Source organism: Electrona antarctica, assembly GCF_951216825.1.
Source record: "Electrona antarctica genome assembly, chromosome: 21".
NCBI lineage: Eukaryota > Metazoa > Chordata > Actinopteri > Myctophiformes > Myctophidae > Electrona > Electrona antarctica.
The window spans coordinates 11,044,531-11,062,433 of NC_136802.1; the positions used below are offsets into that span (position 1 = coordinate 11,044,531).

Genomic DNA, 17,903 nt, shown 5'->3' on the forward strand with positions numbered 1-17,903 from the left:
TGGGTTGATGTAGATATACAGAAAAACAAATGCAGAGTGTCACGCTTTGTTCCTTTTTCACGCTTTGTTTGAGTGTGTTTCAAGTTTAAGTACAGTCATCGTAAACTGCATGTCCTCCTGAGTTTCCTGCGTGTTCTTTGAGATGAGTTCTGCATCTGGGTCCAACAAACACATTCCTGACACAGAGAGAGAGAGTGAGAGGAGATGTGAGACAAGGTGCGGATCACATTCCGATCACATTCCGATCACTCCGGTCCTCTGCGTTCAGCATATGACTGTGGACTAAGTCCCCATTTAGACTGCAGTCACATCAAATCAGATAAAAAAAAAAAAAAAGAAGATCTCAAATCAGTTGTTTGCAAGTGACCAGATCCGATCTGTGTGTTCAGAGTCAGACTGGGAGCCAAATCTAGCCTGAATCAGATCTGTGCCACATTCAGATTGGAATCTGATTCGTTTAAATAAGTCTAAACGCAAACAAGTCACATCGAATCTGATTTTGAGGTTGTGGCATTCGGACTGAGATGGATCTCCTGAAATCAAAGATTTGAAACCACCCCTGAATGTGGCTCAAGTCACATTGGTCAAAATCAGATTCCATGTGACTTGTATGTGACCTGTCTGCATTTAGACTTATTTAAGCAAATCAGATTCCAATCTGGATGTGGCACAGATCTGATTCAGGCTAGGTTTGGCTGCCAGTGTAAATGGGGCCTGAGGCACCCAGGATTTATTAAGTTTGTCCTAGTTTGTATGCAGAGCAGCACAGATGGTCATGAGGCAGAAGACTGCACTCGCTCTGCAGACTATAATTTCCCCAGCTATTGTCAACTCCAATAGTCCACTATAACACTGAACCACGGCTGCTGTTGTTCATTAGAGTTTTTCTATCTTGCATCCGCATTTTTACATAAGGCCGATTAAGGACATGTCACTCATTATGAATGTAACAAAAAGTCAGCAGCACTGACTTCAACCGCGGTGGGATTGCTGTTTCTCATTAGCACTTTTGGAAACTATCCAATGAATATAACATCACACTCCTCTATAATTAAATTCTTTCTTTCTTTCTTCCATTGTCGTTTCTTTCTTCACACAGCTGGGACAACCTACATCTTCGGCAGAGGCGGAGCCCTCATCACGTACACCTGGCCGCCCAACGACCGGCCGAGCACGCGGGCAGACCGGCTGGCGGTGGGCTTCAGCACGCAGCTGAAAGAGGCGGTCCTGGTCAGGGTGGAGAGCGCCAAGGGACTGGGGGACTACCTGGAGCTGCACATAGTAAGAGAAACCTATATATATTGGATGGTGGCTGTACTTTACGTTTCATGCTGGATTGGACCAATGGTGGGGGGATGGTGGTGGGGGGTTGGGGGGGCGGGGGGTGTTTGTGGCTGTACTTCAGGGCCGGATGAAATTACTAAGGGTGCAGTCGAAAATGTCGGGGGTGCACCCTAAGTGTTATTTTTTATTTCATACATGTATTGTATTTGTTTGTATTTCATACAGCTATAACCACGGGACCGATGGTTTGGTGGGGTGGGGGGTATGGTGGCTGTACTTTATACGCTTGGCTGGAATGGTAAACCAAGAAGGCATGTCGTGGGGGCACACCACAGAGTACATTACTAGGGCTCAGGAGGTAGAGCAGGTCGTCCAATGATCCCTACGGGTCGGCGGTTCGAATCCCGGCTCCTCCTGCATATTGAAGTGTCGTTAATTGGGCAAGACACTGAACCCTACATTTCCTCCAATGAGTTGGTCGGTGTGAGCTTGCCACCGTCGGGTGTGAAATGTGAATGTGGGAAGTGAGGATGCTGGCGTCGACTGTTCGCCGCATGTATGAATGAATGGACCATTGTAAACCGCTTTGAGCACTTGGAAAAGCGCTATAAAAATGCTATTCATATACGCTTGCTGATGTGGTAAACCATGAAGTATAGGCATGTCACGGTGTCCGGTGTTACCGGTGGCCGGGCACACCACCGAGTACATACTTACACACCGATAGCACAGTTTTATTATTATTTTTAACACTAGACTATTTATTTTCTTGTGTATCCTATAAAACCACTTCAGTTCATTTTGGCGTGGCACCCATCATGTTCTTATAAGCAGGGTATCAATACTTTAGTCAGATAACAATTATTATTTTTTATTATTAATCTGAAGAGAAGTGCTGCTCTGCATGGGGCTGCAGGCATGCAGGCAGCAGACATGGCGTCAGATTTCACTTTCGTTTAGTTATAATACATTTAAAAATATATTTTTTTGGCTTCTGCCACTTGAATTAAGATGACTTGAGGGCCTGTCAGTTCCAAACTCACGATGCAATATTGTTGCAAAAACCCCCTACCGATTCCATTTCTCCCGCTCTATTTCCCATTCCAAGTGCATTTGTCTTATATGTCACGCCAGCTCCGCTATTCCAAAGCACCCTCAGGTACATATTTAAACTATTTTCAGCAATGGTATAATAATATTATAATTCTTTCCGGTGGGTTGATCTTGTTGAGCTGGTCATTTTAAAAGTAGCTCTCGAAGCAATAAAGTGTGGGCACTGCAGAGAAAGGTCTTCCAACGTTGAGCTGAAAGCTGCATCGCAATTTCAGTACGGTGAGCTTACACCTGGACTCTCTCCTCCCGTTCCGTCGTCCTCTATCTCCCCCTCCTCGCCAGGAACAGGCGGGTCTAGTGGTTCATCTGGACTCTCTCCTCCCGTTCCGTCCTCCTCTATCTCCCCCTCCTCGCCAGGAACAGGCGGGTCTAGTGGTTCATCTGGACTCTCTCCTCCCGTTCCGTCCTCCTCTATCTCCCCCTCCTCGCCAGGAACAGGCGGGTCTAGTGGTTCATCTGGACTCTCTCCTCCCGTTCCGTCCTCCTCTATCTCCCCCTCCTCGCCAGGAACAGGCGGGTCTAGTGGTTCATCTGGACTCTCTCCTCCCGTTCCGTCCTCCTCTATCTCCCCCTCCTCGCCAGGAACAGGCGGGTCTAGTGGTTCACCTGGACTCTCTCCTCCCGTTCCGTCCTCCTCTATCTCCCCCTCCTCGCCAGGAACAGGCGGGTCTAGTGGTTCATCTGTGACACCTGGACTCTCTCCTCCCGTTCCGTCCTCCTCTATCTCCCCCTCCTCGCCAGGAACAGGCGGGTCTAGTGGTTCATCTGTGTGGGAATGATACAATGATCACAATGTTTTAGTGCCTTATTTACTCACAACCTGTAGCAACGATGCTCTCTCAACTGCTCTTGTAATGATTTCCTGTTAGCGTCTTTGATCAGCGCTGATGAAGGCTATTTGAGCTGAAGCACGTCCAACCGTTGTTGTTGGTGGTCTCTCAACGGGTGAGGAAAATAAAATAGTGGAAAAAAGACGTTATGGAGTTTCTGCTGGCTTGTTGTTTATCTTCTAGTCGTATTTTTTGACTGCCTGAAGGAAGGAAGGAAGGGAGGGAGGGAGGGAGGAAGGAAGGAAGGAAGGGAGGGAGGGAGGGAGGGAGGAAGGATAGAAGGAAGGAAGGAAGGAAGGAAGGAAGGAAGGAAGGAAGGGAGGAGACCTGTTCCTTTGGGACAGAGAGAAGGTAGCATTATGTATAACTATGGGCCATGCACCAGACCCCCATGGGGACACAGAGAAGGTAGCATAACTATGGGCCAATGCAGACCCCCATGGGGACACAGAGGGGTCAGACAGGCAGAGGAGGACCGGAGAGGATGGAGAGCCCAGTGTGAGAAACATGGAGAGTGCTTTCTGTCAAACCGGCGGGCATGTCTCCAGAGAGAAACCCAGAGGGAGTTTTGGAGGGGAGTCATGCATTTATCATGGTTCAGCCAGGCTGCATGGGGAGCTTGCATGGTGACTCCCCTTCCAGTTGATATAGGGACGAGGTTAACGGATTCCGGGCAGTACACACACACACACACGTGAGATCGCACCTTGCATTATGCATGGGGATATTCTGGTGGGAAATGTACAGTATATATAATATGAGGTGTTCTGGGAGCGTATATATGTACAGTATGGTTTGTGTTGAGCAAAACCGGGGTGCACAAAAACTATGTTGAGGAGATAAATCATTTCATCGATTCGGGGGAAAAAAGTACTGCATTTTCGTTCGATTTGAGGCATATACCATTTTCATGCACAGCTAAAACATTATTGATTGACAGATAACGATATTATAGGTGTATAATAGGAGTAGAAATTCCTTTTGTACCTATAGATGGCGGAGAGAGAAAAAATATATATATATAGAATTGGCAATTCCGTCGTGAAGCCTTCCATAAGTGGAAGGTTCTGGCTGCGTCGTCGTAGACGGATGGAAAAGAGCTGTCATTACGTGTAGAACGATGACTGATGGTCAAAGAGTGGCTGTTCACCGTTCACCTCTTTTTATATCCTCCTGCCAAACGAGTTATTACTTTCATATGTTAGGCTTAGAGGGGCCGTCTCAAATCCACCTCTAATGACGGCTTTAAATGGCAATTAAGGGACATCAGGCATTTAAAAAATGCATTAATGCCTCGACTAACCATCTCATTGACACCTCCACCCCCGCTAGCCCCCCCTCCCCCCCACACCCCCACCCCGCCCTGACCCAGTAGAGCACATTCAACCTGCGTATTCCTTTTAATGGCAGCTTTTCCTCTTAATTAGCTAGCCAAGGTCAACCCCTGATAACCATGATCCACCCACCATCACCACACGCACGCACGCACACACGCACGCACGCACGCACACACCGCAGACATTCAGCTGTATGGTGAGGAGTAAACTTGTTTGTTTACTCCATTTGTACCATTTGTTGATTTTGATTTTAGTTTTAGTCATAATTATAGTCTCTTGAATAGTTTAGTTTTCATTTAATTTTAGTCACCTAAAATGCTTTAGTGTTAGTCTAGTTTTAGTCAGCTAAATATCATACGATTTTAGTCGACTAAATTGACAGTTGATTTGGTTGACTAAAATGTTTTGGCGGGCCTTGATTTTAGTCTAGTTGTTATTTGTTGACAAAATTGTCAATATATTTAGTCTTAATTGTAGTCATCATAGCTTAGCTTTCATTTAGTTTCCATTTAGTTTCCGTCAGTGAAAAAAGGTAGTCGGACGAACATTTTTCGTCGTAGTTTTATTCGACGAAATCAACACTGATTTGCATCTCTGATTTTATTCACCTCCGTTGTGTCTTTGCAGTCTCGTCTCCGTCTTGGCGCTGTCGGCTCAGTGAGTCTCTCGCTGACGCAGAGGCGAGAAAAACAACATTCTGTGTCCCCATCGACCCCACATCTTGTTACTGCGTCATCCAGATAAATGGACTTTGATACGCAACCTTCGTCTGCGTGTGTGTGTGTGTGTGTGTGTGTGTGTGTGTGTGTGTGTGTGTGTGTGTGCGCTTGTGTGTGTGTGTGTGTGTGTGTGTGTGTGCATGCGTAGCGCATACACACCTCCCTCTCCCATCTCCCTCTGACCCCAATTTGTTTGGGCTGCTGGCGCCTTGCAGCAACAGGAACACAGTTGACCCCGGGGTCGCCTCTCATCCGACGCACCCCGGACTTCAGAAGGACATAACTGGCAGTGCAGACTAGGCGGGAGAGAGGGGGGGGGGGGGGGGGGGCAGTGTTGATTTCGACAGCAAATTTTGGTTTTAGTTTTAGTTGTAGTCTCTTGAATAGTTTTCATTTAGTTTTAGTCACATTTTTGTCTACTTTTAGTCGACTAAGATGTATTTTGGTGGGCCTTGATGCTGTCGTAATGGCTGATTTTACACTTGCTGGAAATAGTTATTTTCCATTTAGTTTTCGTCAGGAAAAAAAAGGTCATAGTATTAGTCGACGAAATCAACAGTGGAGAGGAGGGGGTAAGGGGGGGGGGACATTAGAGAGGGGCTGCACACAGTGACACGGGCAAACTATACTTCATGTCAAGGACAATCAAGGCCCCCGATTGCTACCAGGAAGTGATAATGAGGGGTAAAATGATGACAGATTAGCACATTACATGAATTGGTGTATGTAGTAAATGATGCTGGCAGTGATGCGTTATTGTGCCTTCCAGGGCACTGCATGTCGACACTTTTTAAAAGTCAATGTTGTGCTTGGTTCTAATCTGGCTTTCCTGCAATGATTATTTCGTTGAGAATGGAGTTTAGATTCGAAACACCAGTGGAGCTGAGTTTTTTGTTGCGGACTCTATTTTTTCCTCTTGTACTGCCTTTGTCCTGCAGCACCTGGGCTAGAGTGGAGGTGCATGCTCTATTACCTTTGTTAGATTCGAAACAGTCTCATGCACTGGAATCCAAACATCTACACACACGCACACGCACACACACACACACACACACACACACACACACACACACACACACACACACACACACACACACACACACACACACACACACACACACACACACACACACACACACACAGCTTTTTGTCCTTCCCTCCATTGGGTGAAAGGAACATTTGATGCTTTTTAAGGGAGGCATTTAGATCGAGCCTAAATCTGGCTGACCCACATCTGGGTTTCCACCGTCGTTGCACCTCCGACCTGTCACTCACAGCCACTCCACCTGTCACTCACAGCCACTCCACCTGTCACTCACAGCCACTCCACCTGTCACTCACAGCCACTCCACCTGTCACTCACAGCCACTCCATCTGTCACTCAATCTTTATGTTAAGTTCTTCTCCCTCCTAACTTATGTATCTTTCATTAGATACACTCAGCTCTCCATTCCATCCTCTCTCTCTCTCTCTCTCTCTCTCTCTCTCTCTCTCTCTCTCTCTCTCTCTCTCTCCCCCCCTCCCCGTCTGTGTCTCTCTCTCATCACATCAGAGCCTCAGACCCACCAGGCCTGCTCCTCCGTCGCTCCCACTGCAATTACTTTTCGTTTGCCTCCTCGTTCCTCCTGAGTCACTCCACTAAATGACTCCGGCTCTCAGCGTGTCGTGGCTGTTTTGGGCTCCGTTAATTTGTGGCTGCCTCTCACTCTATGACGGGGAGAAGAAGAGGTAAAGTAGAGCGTGGGAACCCATGGGGATGGAGGGATGGGGGGGGGGGCCTCCTGCATAGCATCGTGACGGATGGCGACGGCCTTGTGGACCCCATCAAACAACATTCAACAAACGATGAGAGCCCTGCTCAGGGTCACCAATTTACCAACTTATCTGTATCCCACCATGGCTCTAGAATGCAACTGGTTCTTATCAGTGGTGGGAAAAGGTACTCAAATATATTAACCCACTTTGACCTGAGATCAGATTCTAAAAATGTCTTCCACATCCTGATAGTTTTCTGAAAAAGCTATGTTTCTATGGCAGTCGTTCTTCGATTTTTTTTTTCAAAAATAGCAGACCTACAAGCTCTATGAGCTTGTAGATCTGCTATTTTTCAATAGCTAAAGCATAACATAATGCTAACACCAAAAGGGATTCCCGCCCAAAATGGGTTAAGGAAAAGTATAAATACTGCAATGTAGATGTACTCTGTTACAAGTAAAAGTCCCGTATTCAAAATGTACTCAAGTAGAAGTACAAAATCTACTTTAAGTTCTAAAAGTAAAATGTACTCCTAGTGTCCAATGTGTAAGGGATAATATCTGGCTAGGTGGTCATTATCGGGAGATAATTCACCGACAGGGAGTTTAACCACCGAGGCGAAGCCGAGGTTGTTACACTCTGTAAAGTATAGAGCTTACAGTACCTTGTTACACGGACCCCTAGCTGCAGAAGCGAAATAGTAACTTGAAGGGATCTTTCAGCATTTTTTATAGATTTGGGTTTGATAGTTCTTCCCAAGGTTCTTGTCAAAATTGTTGAAAGCTGCTCTAAAACTATTGGAGAAATGTGTCAGAGACTGTATAATAGATAGAGGAGAAAGCTTATATTAGCACTCTATAAGTTTAGTGTCTGGGAATGGGGAACATTTGACACCCTTAAGATGGCAGCACAGATAACAGGACGGGGGAAAACTGTCAGCGAAAACTGGCAAATTAGAAAATGGCACGTAGAGTAAAACTTTGGATAGTATAGTTTTCTTATCTATAGAATAGCTTCATCGTTGCCATGATTTCCTGAGTCTTTAAGCTTTGTATAACCCATTTTGACCATTGAGATCAGATTCTAAAAATGTCTTCTACATCCTGACAGTTTTCTGAAAAAGCTATGTTTCTGTCAGTGGTTCTTCGATTTTTCAAAAATAGCAGACCTACAAGCTCGTAGCGCGCCACTCGGTGGCGCGCTATGAGCTTGTAGATCTGCTATTTTTCAATAGCTAAAGCATAGCATAATGCTAACACCAAAAGGGTTTCCCCAGATCACACAGACTTAATAAGGACCCGATCCTGCGTTGTCTAGTTTTTGATTTGCTGTAGCACTGTGGTTTCCAACCCTTTTCATATCAAGGCCCATTATTTTGTTCAGCATTTGAGCCACGGAACCATCATTGGATGAGATTTAGCCTCTCAGAACCCAAACTAAAGAATATGTTGTTGTCATTATTGCATAAGACTTTGTCTACGATGCCATGCTTTTGGCAAACGTTGATCAAAATAACAATTCTTCTGCATTCTCTAATTGTGTAGACTTCTTGTAAGTGAAGTAATGCAGATGTTTAACAATAATTTGACTTTTGAGAGCGTAAAATGAAACATGGTTTTATTTTTACGCTCTCAAGAGTTAGCATTATGTTATGCTTTAGCTATTGAAAAATAGCAGATCTACAAGCTCATAGCGCGCCACCGAGTGGCGCGCTACGAGCTTGTAGGTCTGCTATTTTTGAAAAATCGAAGAACGACTGACATAGAAACAGAGCTTTTTCAGAAAACTGTCAGGATGTAGAAGACATTTTTAGAATCTGATCTCAGGTCAAAATGGGTTAAAGATCTATAAGGGTCCATTTGGTTACCAACTCCAACATTTAGCTGGGGACCACATGGAACCCCCTCAAGGACCACTGGTTGAGAACCACTGCTGTAGTTATGATGCATTGGCCAGGTCTCACTTTAAAATATGATTAGAGAGAGAGAGAGAGAGAGAGAGAGAGAGAGAGAGAGAGAGAGAGAGCGTGCTATCCAAATGCTGCCACCGACGGGCACGGCTGATAATACTGTGCCAACACATTGTGGTCGGGCATTGGCTTATCTCTCACACACCACCCACCACTGGGTCCCAGCTAGCTGCCCCCTGCCTGGCCTGCCTGCCTGCCTTCATGCCTGCCTGCCGTACCCTGCAGTGTGGGAAAAGAAATAAGAATAAGAAAAATAAGTATATTCGCACAGATTTTGTGATATTATGAACAGGCTGATATAGACTTGACTCAAACCAAACCTGCAGAAATCAAGGCCGTGCCTCTCGCACACATCCAACAAGTTCATCTCGTCGTTGTCTCATCATATCATACTTGTTGTCTTGCAGCGTATAGATTTTATAGAACATTCAGAATATTTCTCTGGCACTATAGCCTCATGTTACCGCCTACGGTAACGGGAGCGAATGTGTTAAAGGTTACTCAAGACAGAGAACAGCGGATCACATCACTTTTTTGTTGTTGTTGTTGTTTTGTTTGTTGTGTAGAAGGAGCTCTTGGTAATAGATAAGAGTTTATGGGGTGCAGATAGAAATGAAGCATTTAAAAGGTCAGTATATCATCACATCGTCCATCTTCTTTAGATTCCTCCCATCAAGGCCTGCGGTGTGAGATATTGGAAGCAGAGGGTATACAGAGGGAGATAGGAACACCCAGCAGCCCCATGGCCTTCTCTCACTGGAAGGAGCAACATGTCATTGGAAGACCTTCACATTCACTTGGAATAAAAATGTTTCTTTGTGCTTATGATACAGTATGTTTTCTTTTCACTTTACAATTTATACCAAGGCAATCTTGTACAGGAAAGCAAAAATCCTTTAATAAGGTGGCTATAATGCATTATATATAATAATGCATAATGCATAATGCATACAAAAAGTATGCATTAAGCCAAGGCGCTTTACAGAGATTGTGTATTACATAAGCACACACACACACACACACACACACACACACACACACACACACACACACACACACACACACACACACACACATTCCTACACAGATGGCGGAGGAAACCATGCATGGCACCAACCTGCACATCGGGAGCAATTAGGGGTTCAGAGTCTTGCTCAAGGACACTTTGACACTAAGTCTGGGGGAGCCCCATCCGGTCACTCTACCCCTATCCTCGGAAACCCAGACGTTTTTATTTCCAGGGAGACGTTTTTATTTTCATGTCGCGCAGCTGCGTCTATAGATTCTCTGCCTATGCCATAGAAAGCATACTCTAGGTAGACCCCAGGCTACTCTACCCCTGAGCCACTGCCGCCCGATGAAGGCAGTTAGCTGCAAAGCGTAGGTGCATTTTAACTTTTGCAAATGCATTAGCCACCTTATTGAAGGCTTTTTATTTTCCTATACAAGAGTATCTTGGTCTCATCTCTTTTTTTGCATCAATTCTGTCACCCAGAGCACCAAAGAGCAGCTTGTTGAAGAGGCCTCCTCTGGCCTTCCTCTCTGTTCTACATTATACTACAGTACATTCATGTTTGTTCTGTTCTTTTGCCAGGTGCATTTTCCGCATACCCAGAATGCTCCTCTACGTTTGCCCTTTCCAAACTGTTAGCAGCCGTGTAGAAAACGACTCAATTAGTTCCAACTCAACTCCTCTGTGAAACGTTGTGGGAGCCAATCAAAGGTGGGGATACCCTGAGGGCCTTGTGTGTGGAACGGTATAAGCTTCAAGTTGTGGGCTGTCTGGTTATGGGCTCTTGTGGGTGCTGAAACCGTTTAGCAATGACTCCCTGCATGGCCATATAATTCAGGGGGCCTATCCGTCAAATTGTGGTGGCCATAATCTTCAATTGAACATGGAGAGAACACGCATAAAGACCCCAGTCAGGTCTGATCCCAGGACCCTCTTGCTGTGAGTCGACATTATGCTCCCAGAAAAACCTTTAAGAGCTCCATTCTCAATAGGGTTACAAGCTACGCTCATCTTAATTCATATTCGGAATAGACGCAATATTTTAGTTATCCGTTTCTGATCACTTAAAAGATCAATGGCAATTAGCCCTTTTGCTAAGTCCCTCCCCAACCCGCCCTTGTCCAATAGGCAAGAGAGAGGAGACATAATGACAAGCTGTCCTTCTCCCCCATAGAGATACATGGTAAATGACGGGATTTCTCAATATAAATAACCGATTGTTTCAGTAGCAAGAGCTTCAAAATGTCTTCTAAATCTAGTCAGCCAGGCCTGCAGTAGTCTATGCACTGGGCAAATGTGCATGACATTATTTCAATAAACTAGAAATCCTAAATGTTAGAGGGAGAAACGGTATATGTAAGAATCACTGTAGAAGACTACAGTGATTAGTATTATTGACATCACCTGGGTCGTGTAACTTTCCAGACCTTAAGATGTGTATGTGTTCCACAACACAGCCATGCAAAATAAGTTATTTTGCAAACATTGACAGCTATGAGGTGACGAAAGCTTGACCTGCATAGAAAGGGTCGCTTTTTGGGGTGGGGTTTAGAGAAGGGCTAATTGAAAGAAGAAAGAAAGAAAGAAAGAAAGAAAGAAAGAGAGAAAAAGAAAAAGAGTTATTTACCTTACTTGGCCCAAACCTTTTCGAGTCGATGTTTTTTTTCTTCCATCTATTTCAATCAACATGTAGGATGGGTCGGTGGCAGGCAGATTTTGACAGTCATCACTTGTAACTGCTCTGTGAGAAGATGGGCCTCTCATCTCCACACATCGTTTCTCCCCCCCAAAGTACCTCCATGCCATCCCGGCTGCCTCGGAGCAATAAATAACCACGGCTCCTGATTACCCAGGATGCAGCGGTGCGTCCCCGACTGCAACCCGTCATCGGAGGAAGAGCGAGGGGACATAGTTATACTCTCTCTACCCCCCGCCCCCCCGAACTCAATATGTGAAAGCCGTCGACTGAGAAACAGGAATAGAGAGAGAGCGATGGGTTTTGTGAACCCCCCCCCCCTCCCCCCATACACACATCTGCTCTTCTCTCTCATGACTACTTCCTTCATCTCCATCTCACGCTGCTGTCGAGCTGAGAGATGTACTACTACTTCAGAAGGCTTTCCCCCCCTGCTCCGCCATGCGCACAGCGTGCTCCCCTGGAAGGCAGTTAGCTCATCAAGCCCCCGGGTTTGCATCAGGGACTGTTTAATCATGGGTGGGAAAAAATGTGATCCGACACACGGGCGACAGCTGGGGAGGATATGAGTGGATGAGGGGAGGTATAGTAGTGGGTGGAGGGAGTTGGGGGTTTGGCGGAGGTGACGGGACTCTGGAGTGTTCCCCCACGCGGCATCTTGAGGTGGAAAGCAGCAGGGAGCCTCCAGGTGCAAGGTGCCAGTCAGTCAGTCAGTCGGATCATGGTAATGTGGAGAAAAGTGTCATAGGGGAAGTCACACATTATCCAGTATAGGCATGTACTGTACGTATACATACACATATCCATGCATGCATATTATAAGAGTAAGTGCACAACACACGCACACGCACACACACACACACACACACACACACACACACACACACACACACACACACACACACACACACACACACACACACACACACACACACACACACACACACTAAAACATGATCATCAGGTAATATGATTATACTAGAAGAAATATTGTGTGTGTGGGGGGGGGGATTATATTGGAGGGATTATATTGTGATGTCACTATATCACTGTCATTTCGATTGGGCCTTTTGACCTGGGCCTCGATTGGACCTTTTGAGGAACCAAAAATACACAGGGAAGATATATTTCAATATTCTAACCACACCTGGGGGTCTATTAGAGTAACGTTAACGCCATAGACAGTAGACACATACAAAAATCACGGCACTCCATCTTTAATTGACTTATACTTAGTTGCACATGTACGGGTGTCGATACACGCCAACACCTACAACGTGTCACACTGCAACACATTGTGAACTTGTATCATCTGCTGTTTTCGGTGCGCAACACTGACATGCAACCACAATCTGGCTTAACTGTTGTGTGTTGTGCGGCGCATGCAATGCATGCATGTTTTACTTTATCGGCCAAAAAGATAGTTGTTTGCGGTTGGCACAAAAATAGTGGCGCAATCCAGGAGGTGTGTGTTGGGAGTCTAATGATTAGCGAGCCAAGCCACTGAGGGCGGTCTGTATTATAATATGACAACGCCCTACTCCGCCCAGTAGGGGAGGGGCTTCTGACCTCATATTTCTGGCAGAAGCCCTTGAAGGGTTATGTCTCCATTATGTCGAGCGCACACACACACACACACACACACACACACACACACGCACGCTTACTCACATTAAGCCAAGGACATCATGCTTCACGCTCACTTTCACACGTGTGACACACATGACTAGCCCTGCATGCTGCGCATTAACCGCAAGGGCAAGTGCAGTCACGCACTCTCCTCCTCCTCCACACACACACACATCACCGTTCCACTCATCTGGTCGTCATACCTATACTTATATCTTATTAGATACCGTCCGTCCGCCGCTCCATTCATCTCACCTCCCTTAAGTGTCACTTCCGTGAGCCGCTCTCCATCTTGTCTTGGGGACAAGAAGCATAAAGACGATAGAGGGAGGGAGGGAGGGAGGGGGTGAGGGAGGGGAGGAGTGGCCCATTGGACAGAGCGTGCGGGGGTGGGGGTGTTGTGTTGTGTTCCGTTGATGAATGTCGCTGCCTGGCGGAGGGGACCAGGGGCCGCGCTCCGTTACGAGAAGGGGTCCTGGTGGGGTTTGGCAGGGTCTTGTTTCCCTGAGCAAGCTGGAGGCCGACAGGCCTATCGATTAATCCCTCTTCTCCGCGTTGCTAATTAATTCTACCGTCCTCGCCCGTGGAGGGAAGGGGGGGGGGGGTGACAGCTCGGGCCAGGATATCCTCCACCTGGCCCTCCATGCTGTCCTTGGCCCCCACGAGGCTTCACATTATGGATGAAGACTGGTATAACTTCCAGGCTTTTCCCTGGAGGGCAAATATGTCCGTGAGCAGAATGGCCCATGCTGTTATCTCTGTATTTGGCCCTGCATGACTTCAGAAATCAGAATGCGTGTGGCTATAGAAGCAGCATGCAGTTCGCCATTTTCTTTTACAGATCTTATACTGAAGCATTCAAAATAAAAAGTTTTTGGAAATACTATTTGGAGTGTGTAACACAAACCATTCAATGCAGCTTAACCCATTTTAGTGGCGCGCTACGAGCTTGTAGGTCTGCTATTTTTGAAAAATCGAAGAACGACTGACATAGAAACATAGCTTTTTCAGAAAACTGTCGGGATGTAGAAGACATTTTTAGAATCTGATCTCAGGTCAAAATGGGTTAACCCGGCCGCCATGCATGGCATCCCATTAAAGATGGAGTGCCGCGATTTTTTCACCCCCTAAAACATGATCATCAGGTATTATGATTATACTAGTACTAAGATGTTTTTCAAAAAAAGTGTACAGAAAATGTTACATTTTTATGTGGCCACACCCACCAGTTCACCAAGTATGCCTGGTTTGCCTGGGGGGTGGTGATCCACCTGAACTGAAGCCACACCCACAGCTGTTGTTCTATGTTAACGGGGGAGGGGTTAAGGGAACGGGATGATATTGTGATTCCACTATTTCACTGTCATTTCGATTGGGCCTTTTGAGGAACCAAAAATCGCAGTATTAAAGTCTAACTCATGTTCATTAGGTGATGTAATGGTGATGTAAAACAAACGGTGCCAACACAAAAAATCTCTTTATTGTTAATGGCATTTAATGTTTGTGTTTGGGACAAGATGACGTACATTTTCCCTTCATTGTCAATGGCGTTTTTAAAACAAACATTGAACTAAAAACAAACATTAAACCTGTAGGAAAAACACACAGGGAAGACATATTTCAATATTCTAACCACACCATGTTAATACAGGAAAAAGTAGCCTATACAAAAATCACGGCACCCCATCTTTAAATATGGAGCTGCCCATAAACCGAGCCACATCCATACTGTACCACTGACTCACTGCAGGTCTTGGAGCGCAGTTTGCTAACTAAGTGACTCGAATCACTTCTACCCTAATGGGCTGCCTCCCTCCCTCCTGTTGATGCCCTGTGAGTTCTACCCTGATGGGCTGCATGGTGGGGCTGCCTCCCTCCTGTTGATGCCCTGTGAGTTATACCCTAATGGGCTGCATTGTGGGGCTGCCTCCCTCCTGTTGATGCCCTGTGAGTTATACCCTAATGAGCTGCATGGTGGGGCTGCCTCCCTCCCTCCTGTTGATGCCCTGTGAGTTCTACCCTGATGGGCTGCATGGTGGGGCTGCCTCCCTCCTGTTGATGCCCTGTGAGTTCTACCCTGATGGGCTGCATGGTGGGGCTGCCTCCCTCCCTCCTGTTGATGCCCTGTGAGTTCTACCCTGATGGGCTGCATGGTGGGGCTGCCTCCCTCCTGTTGATGCCCTGTGAGTTATACCCTAATGGGCTGCATTGTGGGGCTGCCTCCCCCCCTCCTGTTGATGCCCTGTGACTTCTACCCTGATGGGCTGCATGGTGGGGCCGCCTCCCTCCCTCCTGTTGATGTCCTGTGAGTTCTACCCTGATGAGCTGCATGGTGGGGCTGCCTCCCTCCTGTTGATGCCCTGTGAGTTCTATCCTGATGGGCTGCATGGTGGGGCTGCCTCCCTCCTGTTGATGCCCTGTGACTTCTACCCTGATGGGCTGCATGGTGGGGCTGCCTCCCTCCCTCCTGTTGATGCCCTGTGACTTCTACCCTGATGATGGGCTGCATGGTGGGGCTGCCTCCCTCCCTCCTGTTGATGCCCTGTGACTTCTACCCTGATGGGCTGCATGGTGGGGCTGCCTCCCTCCCTCCTGTTGATGCCCTGTGACTTCTACCCTGATGGGCTGCATGGTGGGGCTGCCTCCCTCCCTCCTGTTGATGCCCTGTGACTTCTACCCTGACGAGCTGCATGGTGGGGCTGCCTCCCTCCCTCCTGTTGATGCCCTGTGAGTTCTAGGCAAGAGTAAATGGATGGGCTCCCAAGGATCAATAAGCTATTAGTGTCCTGGAGAGCAGCTCTGTCCGTCTGGATTCAGCCCTGCCCGGGAGTAATCACCAGGGAAAGGCACCCAATTTCATTCCCTTCTCCCTTTCTCTAGTCTATCTCACTCTCTCGTTCTCTTGCCCTCTCTCTCTCTCTCTCTCTCTCTCTCTCTCTCTCTCTCTCTCTCTCCCTCTCTCTCTCTCTCTTCCGTTCTTTATGTCTCCAATCCCTCTTTGTCTGTCCTGCTTTTTCTCCACTCTATCTATTCTGTCCGCTGAGCCACGTCAAGGGGGAACAACGGCGTCGTGTTACACTATGTTTGGTCACACTCAAGTTGTCCCAGATTGGTGCTGTTATGGCATGATGCATTCAAAGCCCTGCCTCCTCTAAGCCTATAGGACTGCATGCTGCATGCAGTCTGATGACCATGCATGGCCGTCAAACAGCCAACAGGCCACAGCCTATCCTGGCTCGTGTTGCGCGCATGGCGTCCGAGCAGGGTGTCTGACCATTATTGTCGGTGCGTCTGCGGTCTAACCTCACTGATCTTTAATCTAGTGTAGGAGACAGCGTGCAGTTGTTGTAGTGGGATTTCAACCTGCAGGGACAAAATGAGCCTGGACACCTGAGACTCCATCCGCCGCCGCCACAAATTGGCGTGGAAGTTCCATCAAAGAGAAAATGCGTTTCTCACCCCCTCCACAGAACAAGGAGGAGAAGGAAGGGAAGGAAATAGAAACAGTGATGGGGAATTGGGGGGGGGGGGGGGATGAAAAGAGTTGGTGTGGTGGGGCGGGGGGCGGGGGGGATTTGAAAAGAACAAGATAACAGAGGAAACGAGCACAAGAGAAGATTTGTCCGGCTGCACTGCTCAGTCCTTTGTTGAGCTGCCCTGGAGAGGAGCTGCAGCTTTACTCTTCAAAATGTCATCTCTGCTAGAGCCACCCCCTCCCCTCTTACTGTACCAACAGTGCTGGCTCCAGGCACACATCACATCAGCAGGGGGGCATACATTTTTCCAAAAGGGGTACTTTGGGTTTTTTCTTCAAATATAACAAATTCTCGCCTATTTCCACAGTGATGCATTGAAAAGGGCTATATAGGCTACAATTATGCAGCAGCACCAAGAACAAACAAACAAATACAATTACCTTTTGCATATATTAACATTGTATTTCTTTTAACTTAACTATTCAATTAATATTTATAATAATCGTGAAGAACTTAAAGATTTAACATTTTGTAAACAAAATATTATGATATTGGTGGGGTAGGATACTGGCCAATCTGGACTGGAGTCTGGGTGGGTAGATCTACGAGCTTGTATATCTGAAAATGTGGCGCAAATCTTTGTATATACATTCTTTCAGAGCGAACGTTTTTAACTCAAATCTTTGCTTCTGGAACATATTTTCAGATGGGGGTCGGCGGCCAAATACATTATGATTCTGGGAATCCTTGACATGAAAAAGGTTGAGAACGACTGACATAGAAACATGGGTTTTTCAGAAAACTGTCAGGATTTAGAAGACATTTATATAATCGTCCTCAGGTCTAGGGTTAATCCATGTCACTGTGGTTTGCAGCTGGTTGTCATACTCATAATGATCAGCAGCTGGTTGTCATACTCATAATGATCCTGTGCTAAAACTACTGAACTCATTTATTTTTTTGTATAATTTCAACGTATGCTACAGCATTGGTTCTCAAACATTTGAACGGCTCTAGCAGCAGCAGTGATTCTCAGCCGTTTTACATTTCAAGGACCACCAGTTTGACATGCATTAAGCTACG

At 46.5% G+C, this 17,903-nt stretch overlaps 1 protein-coding gene across 1 annotated transcript in view; it reads left to right on the plus strand.

The window, feature by feature from the left end:
• Positions 1-9,798, plus strand: part of LOC306914191 (neurexin-2-like) — an 847,936-nt gene extending 838,138 nt beyond the window's left edge. The window contains exons 17-18 of the mRNA XM_079491166.1: positions 1,100-1,281; positions 9,670-9,798. Of these exons, the coding sequence (XP_079347292.1) occupies positions 1,100-1,281; positions 9,670-9,732 (245 nt within the window). The 3' untranslated portion in view covers positions 9,733-9,798. The remainder of the gene's footprint in view (positions 1-1,099; positions 1,282-9,669) is intronic.
• The last annotated feature ends 8,105 nt before the right edge of the window (positions 9,799-17,903 follow it).